Genomic DNA, 9,809 nt, shown 5'->3' with positions numbered 1-9,809 from the left:
GAAAAGAATTTTGCCCTAGACATACACATAAGGAAAGTATGAGAACTATATTGTCACTTATGTTCTGGAGACTGACTTCTACTGATTCTAGCCCTGTTATTAAATAAAAGATCGTGATCATGAGATTAGTTTCTCTTATGTTCACCTATTATCAAATTTTAATAGAAGATGCCATTGAAAAATCCTGTCTCATCTTCCACTTATTCCAATTTAACAAATCTGTTGAGTATCTACTTACTATATGCCAAGTAATGCATTAAGCCTTGGAGAAATAGTAGATATGGTCTGTGCTCCCATAAAGCTTCCAGGGGGGAGAATTATACAATAACCAATATGCCCTTTAACTTAGTGTATGTTAATGTGGGAATGGACAAAACATGCTGCTTTAGGGAGAGGTGAGAGTTGTGTCTCTGAATCGCCTGTATTACACAGGGGAAAAAAACCCAAGTAGTAAGGAATAGCTCTCAGCGTATGTCTCAGCTTCAGCTTGCACCGTTTTCCCTCCCATGGCCTACGCAGTGTATCCGTACCCTAGACAACTGCTAACAGTAAATGTCATACCCTCTATAATTCTAATTTTAGAATTTGTGAAAAGATAGAATTATAGCATTCTCGAGAGATAACTTTAGTTTTCTGTAGAATTTAAAAACTACAAGTTTTTTTCTTGTGTCCAATTTAAATAGAGAAATGATCTTATTAGAAAAAGCAACGGTTTTGTGATACGTAACTACTTTCTATTCATCTCTGCTGGAGATTTTATTTTGAACGGAAGTGTAACGTATTTTAGTCCTGCAAGTCAGGTAAGATCTGTGTGCAGTGTTTCACAAAGGAAATCTGACAGTACAACTTTTGTATTTAGTGTCTGTGTCATTAGACTGAAATACTAAAACAATCCACTCATTTTCTCAGTGCCATATGCAAGGTACCATGTCTCCAGCAGCTGATACGGTTTGAGGAAGGAAATATATATTATGTAAGCTTATAATGATAACTAAAAGCAATATATTAAAAAGTGAAGGTGCAGATAATTGCAACTCTTTAATATTGAGTTAAAAGTATTTAGTAGTTTCTCCAGGAGATGGCACTGTTGAGTTGACTTTTTTTTTTCCAGACAGTAAGACAATAGACCATTCATCTTTGTGTCACCAAACAAAGAAATATTCCTGTATAGCCCCTTTTCTCCCCCCAGCTAATCACATGCTACTGGAACTGACTGTCTTGTGATCTACTCCGTAGCTGGCATAGATTAAAAAATAATCTGACACATGGAAAGGAACAAATCTGACACATGGAAAGGTCCAATGGAAAGGAACAAATCGTTCACCAGTTTTCATCTAGCTTTATCATGTCTGTAGCTGAGAACTTGGAAGACGTAGTGATTTTCCCATCCTGCTCAGATGCCATTCAAAAATATTTTTCACTTTTCCCGTCTTATTAATGGTTGTTCTGGAAAATGTAAATTTGTAAATCTTTTTGTTTGCAAATTAAAGTGACAAGAATTTTACTGTAAACGGGTTAGGTGCAGTGCACCATTTTACTCTACAATGAATATATTCTCATTTGTGTTTATCTCCAGTGTATAGTTAAAAGTAACTTTTAGATGCTTTTTTTTATCTGGGAGGAACGTTTTTCACACTTTGTATCTTTTTATTTGCTACCTTTTCTACCCAACAACTAGCATTCTGAAGGGATGGAATCAGTTAAGGTTAAGATCTTGAACTGGTTTTACCTGCATTGCATTTCTAGAAGTTACGTGTTTGCTGTTTCCGCGATAAAAGGATAAGCGTAGGCGTTTTTATTAGCGGTAGGGTGCCAATTCAGGGGACATCATATACTGAAAACCAAATGCACTCACTGCAAGGTTCAGGCACTTTAGTAGAGGTAAATATGCACCTATGAAACAGTCGTGTCTGATGTAGGCAATCTTGTTGCCCGCTTTGACCTGCCCCTAATGTCCAAGCTACTTTGTACCTCCAGGAAAACCAATAAGCAATCCCACCTCTGGCCTAACTCCCTGCAGAAGAGGAAGATGAGTGAGGCCGTACGTGGAGACCTTTCTTCAAGCTTGCGTGAGTCACGGATGTCCTGATGTCTGTCCTCTCCGCAGGATTTAGCTCACACGATTCGCATCCACCTTTCTGGCAGCAAGTCGGCTTGCTTCAGTAGACAATGGGCGCTCCAGTGCGCGGAGCTTAAAAACCTGAAGCACCGGTTCATGACGAGCTCAAGGATTCCGAGATTTTCCTCGCGCTGCCGCAACCCAAAGAATTTTGGGGGTGTCTCTGGGGGAGAGGAGCCCAGGCCTGAGGGTGACCGTGGGAGCCGCGAGGGGTCAGGGCGCCACGGAGCGGGGAGCTTCACGGGGAGCTTCGCGGGAAGGGGGACAAGCTCCCACCAACTCTGGAAGCCCGGCCCCGGAGACGCGGGCGAGGCGGGGGATGACCTCAGCCGTCTCTGCCACGTTCCAGCCAATCAGCCCCGCATCTTGGCACCCGAATCCAGGACCCCCGAAGCCCGAGGCGACGCGAGCCAATGAGGAGCCGGCCAGAGAAGAAGGACAGGCCGCGGGCCTATGGGGGCGGAGAGGCCCGGCTGCGCGTATCCAAGGAGCGCCGGCCCCGGGCTCGGGGGTGTGGCGCCGCCGGCGGGGGTGGGCGGGCGCGCCGGGCGGCAGGTGTCGGCGGCGTCGGCATTCGGCGGCGATGGAGCGGCCCCGGGCGGCTGCGGCCGGCCTCTCGCGCTGGCCCCACGGCCTCGGCCTCCTCCTCCTCCTCCTCCTCCTCCCGTTGCTACCGCCGGCGACGTTGGGCCAGGACCGGCTGGACGCGCCGCCGCCGCCCGCAGCGCCGCCGTCGCGCTGGGCCGGCCCCGTCGGGGTGAGCTGGGGGCTGCGCGCCGCCGCGCCCGGGGGCCCGGCTCCCCGCGCCGGCCGTTGGCGCCGCAGTCCGCCTGCCCAGGACGAGGACTGCGGCCGGGTCCGGGACTTCGTCACCAAGCTGGCCAACAACACGCACCAGGTGAGCGGGCGCCGGGCCCGGGCGTCGCCGGACTGCGAGGTGCCGCCCCCGGGGCCCCCCTCCCGCGCCCTTCCCGCGCGCTCCGGCCTCTCGCCGCTCCGCTCGGGCCGCGGCCCCGAAACTGCGCCAGGCGCAGTCCGGCCCGGGGCGCGGCCCCCGGGAGCCGCGGTTCGCGAGGCTCTTTCGTCACAGGGGAGGCCGGCGTAGCCTTTCGCGACATTCTTTTTTCCAAGTTGTCAAAATCTCTCGAGCGTCGTTTTCCGTCTGCATAAATAATCGGGACCCGACAACGCTGTAACTCACCGGGGAGGTGGAGGGATAGTTACCTCTGAAGTGCCTGCAGAAGTTGGGGCTGCGCAGAGGGAAAGGTGTGGCCCCTGGGTCAGTACTTCCAGGGTAGGGTAGTGGGTGGTCAGAAACCCCAAAGCAGCTGTTAGGTGACCACGTATGTGCAAGGTAAAGGACCAAGCGTGGAAGTGGGATGACTTTATGCATGTTCTCTCTCTTAAAAACGCCTTCGGTTTGACTTTCTAAGGTGGCATCGGACTCTGACCAGGAAGTCTATGTCCTGTAACAAGGTTTCCAGTTGTTAAGAAACACGTCTAACAGACACTCTGCTTTGACCTACGTTCTACTTGAAAACTTTTTAAATTGTGGCAGTTCCGTGCCTGCCACTCTCGAGACAAGCAGCTCTACCTTTGCGCACTACTGGATTGACAAAGCCAGTTGTTAGGAATGTCCTGGCTCCTTGCTCCAGCGCAGCGTGGTCATCGTCCTCGTGTTTTCTCTAGAACTAATGATCTCATTATCGCTACTCACATTGCATAACATGTTTTCAACTTAATGTATTTTCTCTGTTATAGCCCTTCCTCTTGCAAGGAGAGTTGCAGTTGGGGACAGAAATGAGTGGCTAAATGCACTTGTCCTTGAATAGCCACATTTGCATTAGCCGAATCTGTCTCCCCTTGAACTATCTTCCTCTGCTGGGTCTATACCTGTTACCTCTGCAGGATTCTCCGATGTGGGACCTTGGGCGATTGCAGTCAAGGCACAGGCATCCTGGTATAACTCCGCTTCATGCATTCCAAGCAGCCGCTGCTTAAAGGTGGCCAAGGTGGTGCTGAGAGATGGGACAGGTTGGGTGCAGAGAGGGTGATGTGAGTACTGGAAAGTCTTCCTGTTTGACCAGGGGAAAAGAAATCCTGTAGACTTCCACCTCACAGTGGGGAGTTGAGAAGGGCTTTACAGCACTGATGCTTGATTTATAACAGAACCATTTCCTTCTTTGAGCCAGCTGGACACAGCATTCTTACCCCATATTTCAGGTTCTTCTCTTCCTGGTTGACATACCTGTAGGATCTGCTGCTGCTTCTGGATTCATTTCTTTAGTCAGAGTCTTCCCTGGTTACTTTGCAATGATATGGCATTTGTAATATATTGATTTCTATAACAAGAGGTTGACAAAACTGGCTCGGGGGGTTCTTAGGCCAGATCTACTCAGAAGCATATCTGACGCCTTATTCTTCGAAGTCCATGTGTAAAGAACTGTTCCTCTAATTGTTTCATTTTATTTAGTTATTGTTTCTAATGATTTTTGTAGCTTTTTTTCAGTGTTCCTCCAGTGACCTAATTTTTAATCACTACTTTTGCATTCGTTAATCAATCATGGTCTCCATAGATCCTCTCCTCTTTGGGACACGCAGATGTGGTTAAAGTGGAGCCGTTGTTGACAATCTTCACTTTAGAAGTGGTCGGGTAAAGCAGCCTAAGAGGTCTACCGCCTTAACCGAGAATTGCTGTGTATAGTTTATTCTACTTTTTCAGTTTTGTCTTTTTAAATGTCATAATAAATCATCCTGAACTATATTGAAGAGATGTAGTATTTTAGGACCCTTTATAAACAGTGTGAGATAAAAATGTCAGCATGACAGAAACTTTTTATTGGAGATATATATGTTTGTACAGCTAAGAAAGTGCCATTCGTAAGATGACAGGATTTACTTCTTAGGAAAAATCAGAAGTTCTTGGTTCTCTTCTTACTTGTTATGACTTGCTTGTTATGACATTAATTCAGAATGTATGTGAATATCTCCAGATGTCCAAGATGCACTGTATTCTGGGAATGCTGAGACACAAAAGAAAACTCAGACTGGAAAATGAAAAGCTTCGGAAGGTTTTAGCAAATCTCCTAGTTTCAATCTTATTTGGCTTCTGAGAACATATTGGCATTTCACTCATCTTCAGAAAGTAAAAAAAGAACTAAAGCATGACATTGCTTTTATATTCCTCTGGTTTTAGGACACTTGTGCCCTAATTACTTAAAACTCAGGCTTCTGCATTCATGGAATCCAACAAGTATGCATGTGTATTTATAAAAGCTCTTTTCTGACACTCAGTAAATAACCTTTTGCCTTTAACTCCAAATGTCTCATGCCACACTTTTAACTGATTCTTTCCTTTAAGTGCTTGGAGTGTTCATGCCATATATAACCTTTGAACATGAGAGAAATTGAACAAGCCTAGAAGATTTTATTAATGTTGGTTGCTAAGTTGTATTGCTTCAAAACATTCCTCCTGTAAGCACCCCTTTGAGGTTAGGCATGAAACTCTGACTTAAAGAAATAGATGAAGTGCCTTGGACAGAGTTTCGGTGGTGGCTGACATAATTTCCTTACTTCTCAATCCTGTGTTCAGACCATTTGACAATTTCCTTAAAACTTTTAAAACATGATTAGTAAAGCCAGGAACTGTTGCTCATTCTCTGTCCTCCCTCTGCTCCTGTCACTAACTACTTCTTGACACATTACTTCCCAACTTTTACCCCAACATCAAAGCATCTGGTTTCTTAAGTAAACAGGCCCCATAGAGAGGGGCCTACATCTTGTCAGCTCCGAGAAGAGCGTGTGTGTTTGTTTGTTTGCCGGTGCTGGCAGGGCTGGGTTCAGGCTGAGCGGACTGAAGGTGCCTATTGGAGGCCTCAGGGAGCTGCCACTCTTAGCCTGTTGTGGATCTTTATCATACCTGGAAATCTGAAGGTCAGTGCCATTAACTGCCCTGGAACTTTCTGATTGCTTTATTTATTCCAGTGCTCAGCTCTTCTTCATACTACCTTCCCCAGCACTCCCACCATCACCCTCTGGTTCATCTTCTCTTGAGTTCTATTTCATCCTTTCATTTTGGGGTCAAGAAATAGGAGTTCTGTAGTATCTCCTTCTTGGTCCTGGTTGAGCAGAATGAGCAAAATCCTCATGAGGATTCTACTCCCATGCAGTATACTGACCAGATTTTAAACCTGGAAGTGGTGTTAAAATGACTTATGCTTGGGGAATTTCAGTTGGAAATAGCAGCAGATTTGATGAAGTATATTTACCTGGACAAAGGTTAGTCTTCATCTGAGGTTTGGTTGGGGTGAGGGTGGAGAGCTAGCCAAGTAGGACAAATAGCTTTAAGAGAATGCAATATAACAATTAGGTGACTTCTCCGCAGACTCAAATATTTGACTGTGTGCATAGTGATTGTTAATTAGAAATCTGAGTCTACTGACTGTGGAAATAGTGGGAAGAAGGCTTATTCTTCTGGTCAATTTCTAATGCCTATTTTTGTAATAAAATAACAGGCTCCATCCTGCTATGTTGATCTGATCTTTCATGTCTGGTTCACAGAGGCTCTTAACAGCTCCTTCTCTACTCTGCCGGTTTCCAATCAGCTCTTGCCAACAAGCTTTGGATTCTCAGTGGGCGACTGCAGACACTGTGCTCCCCAACTTTGTCCTAGTTGGCCTGTTCCCCTTGTGTGATCCTCACATGCAGGGCAACGCTCAACACTGAGTCTAGTGGGCAGAGCAGGAAGGTAACGTTTCCCCTTAATCCCTCCCTTCCTATTCACCCCTACCCCTCAAGGTCTGTTTTTACAGAAAGTGAATTGTGTTTTGAGACTGAAGAAATGATGCTCAGATGTTTTATTTGATTAGAAGCTAGTATTAAGGAAGACAAAACCGTCAAATTTGACATGTAATTAAAAATACAGCTTTTCTAGCAAAGGGCTATGAATCAGTGGCTCTAAAAGTATTGTAAAATAGATACTTCATCTGTAAATTTCTGAAAGAGTTCAGCTCCTTTTTTATCCCTTTGTAACTAGTTTCTGTTGCATCTTTTACTCTTAAAAAACTTGGCGAAAACTTGTTCTTCCCACTGTCTGTGGCCTCACTGATCTGTATGTAAGTGGGTTTGGGGAGTAATGAGGCTCGAGGAACAAGCTGGTCAATTTCAGTCCGTTCTAGGCAGATTTTTTATTGTAATGGTGACTACAAAGCTGGGTTAGTGATATGTGTCTTTGAGCTACCTGTGTCGAATGAACCCTCATCACAGACCCTTCAAACCTATGGAGGTTATTAGATACATGCTGGACATGTGGGGGTTTTGTTTTTGTTTTTGTCGGGTTCCCCGCCACCCCAAAGACTGAGGCTATTTTTTCCTTTCTACCTTCAACCGTAGTCTCAGGAAACCATAGAAAAAGCAAAATCTTCCATTCCGAGCTGGTGGTGGTTTGCTGAAAAAGTGTTCTGTGAATGTAATTTATTTTCTGTTTTGCATTTCGGTATCTGGCCCTCAGTTCTTCATCTACAACATGAGAAGTTTTGGACTAGACTTAAAATGTCTAAAATAATTTTGTGATTCATAAGGGAGAAGAGGAGGCCAGAGGTTGTGATCACTATGTTTATTGGTTGATTCCAAATTTAGAAGCAAACTGGGGCTGTTCCGCTTCACAGTTGAACTTGACCATTGCACATCTGGGGGTAATTTGTGACCACCTCGAGAGCTTACTTCAATGAAATATGAGTGTTCTTAAAGATAGCAAGAGATTTCGTGGGTTTTTTTTTTTCCATAGAATTATGAAAGACATTTGACTCTTTTATTTTTGGGGTAGTACTTTATCGTTCTTTGTTGGCCGAAAAAATCTAATGTTAATCAAAACTACTAGCTTGGATAGTCCAAAAACAAACGCAGTAGATACATAGCAGTAAATTTGTTTTTTCCCCTCCCTGCAAGTACTCTGCCAAAACTGGGGCTTTTTTTCCCTGGCTGCCTGTGTGTTTGAAAATAGATGGTCATCTTACCATTAGTATACTCGACCTTGTGCTAGTTAGAACTTATGTGTGATTCTTTGGTTTGATTTATTTTCATCAAAAGAAAATGTATGTTCTTTTCCTTCTATGGCTTATGAGTACTATCTTTCTTGTACTTGCTTTTGTTAAGAGTTTTGTTCTTCCTGTATGTTCTAAAAAATTAAGTGCCAGTATTATCCTCGAGCCAGTTTGCAAGTCTGATTCAATAGTAAGATCACCTTGAAGAACCAAGAAAAATTGAACTGAGAAGGAAAATTTTAATTTAGTACTTCCAAGACAGGATAGTTCAGGTTTTTATCTGGTACATACTATTTGTCAAAGGGATTCAAATCATAGACGTGTTGTGTACAAAACTCAAAGGAGATATTCAATGACCAGCTCTGAGTCCTGGCTCTGCTGCTTCATAGCTTTGTGATCATGGACAGTCACTCAACTTCTCCAACTTTCATAGATTTACTTATTTATTTTTTTAACTAGAGAAACAGTTTTAAGATTAGTTGAAGGGGAAAATGCGAAGTTTTGCCAAAATGCTTTATTAAATGTAAACTATTGTCATTTATTGAAACACTTGCTAAATTACATGTAATAGAGTCCAGGCCTGTGACAAGCAAAGTTAAACATTAAAGATGCCTGCAGGGGTGCCACCTTAAGGACTGAGGTGTTCAAAGATGGCTTGCTGAGAGTTTGGAAGAATTTTTGAAGGAGGCATGACCACTCTAATGTGTTTTGGGAAGGCCTCCGTGTGAAGAGAGAATCAAAGCATGGAGGTCATTCTTAGGAGGATCTGTAAAGGCACGGAGGTAGAGAAATCCAAGACATGCTCAGGCAAGGTCGATGGAAAGTTTCTGTTGGGGAGAAGTGGTTGATGAGGAGTATGATGAGGAAGTAAAGTTTCCAGGAAAGCATATAGAGGTAAAAAAAATTAGCTCTTTGGATGGAGGGGATAGGAAGAGAGGGTGGTACCAGTGGGGAGTTCGTTGTTAGGACTTACTGGAGAGAGTGTTTTAACAGATAGTGCTAGACGTGGGGCTAGAGCTGGAGAAACCAGAGTTGGAAATGGGGAGCCAAGAAGAGTTATCTTTTCAGAAGGTGACCATTACTGTGGTCTTGGAAGAGTATGTCCCATAGGAGAACAGAGTAGAGAGCAGGGCAGCCATCTTTTACACTTGAAGGGCTAAGCGTTCCAAGGAACACTTCTGGACTCCTTGGTCTTGTTGAAAGTGAGTACATGAGCTGAGGTATGAGAAACCCAGAGCTGTAAGACAGTGAAGCCCGTGAACAGACTTTTCTGAATAGTAGTGAACAAGGATAAGCTTGAACTCTTGCTGATAATGTGCTAAACTGTTTGAATCATAGTTAGGCTGATTTGCTAGTCAGATCTCTTGCTTTCACTAATGAAGCCAAATGACTTGCGTATGGGTCGAGAGCTGGGAGTAGAACACATGTCCCAACATGGTGCTGCTACATTTGCAAGTGTTTCACAGCGATGTTTTAAACTGGTGCATTTGCTTTAGAGATAAGGCAGTTATAGACTCCAGTTGTAAGTCATGTAGTTGTGAGGTCTTCTCTGCTCCTTAAAGGTCTTAGTACTCTCAGCAGAGTTCAGTTAGCCTTTCTAAGCCTCAGATCCCCATCATATAAAATGGTGCATTATCATGAGACTTTGA

The 9,809-nt window shown here is 44.3% G+C and overlaps 1 protein-coding gene across 4 annotated transcripts in view; it reads left to right on the top strand.

The window, feature by feature from the left end:
* The first annotated feature begins 2,654 nt into the window (after positions 1–2,654).
* SORT1 (sortilin 1) overlaps positions 2,655–9,809 on the top strand; it is a 59,982-nt gene continuing 52,827 nt past the window's right edge. For 3 of the 4 annotated variants that reach the window (XM_039841097.1, XM_039841095.1, XM_039841094.1), the window contains exon 1: positions 2,655–3,017. In XM_039841097.1, coding sequence (XP_039697031.1) covers positions 2,703–3,017 — 315 coding nt within the window. In that variant the 5' untranslated portion in view covers positions 2,655–2,702. The remainder of the gene's footprint in view (positions 3,018–9,809) is intronic. The other variant, XM_039841096.1, reaches the window with a different exon arrangement.

This window comes from Pteropus medius, unplaced genomic scaffold (assembly GCF_902729225.1).
Source record: "Pteropus medius unplaced genomic scaffold, Ma_sr-lr_union100, whole genome shotgun sequence".
NCBI classification, from domain to species: Eukaryota; Metazoa; Chordata; class Mammalia; order Chiroptera; family Pteropodidae; genus Pteropus; species Pteropus medius.
Note: the sequence above shows the minus strand (reverse complement) of the source record. Positions and strands in the feature narration are given on the sequence as shown.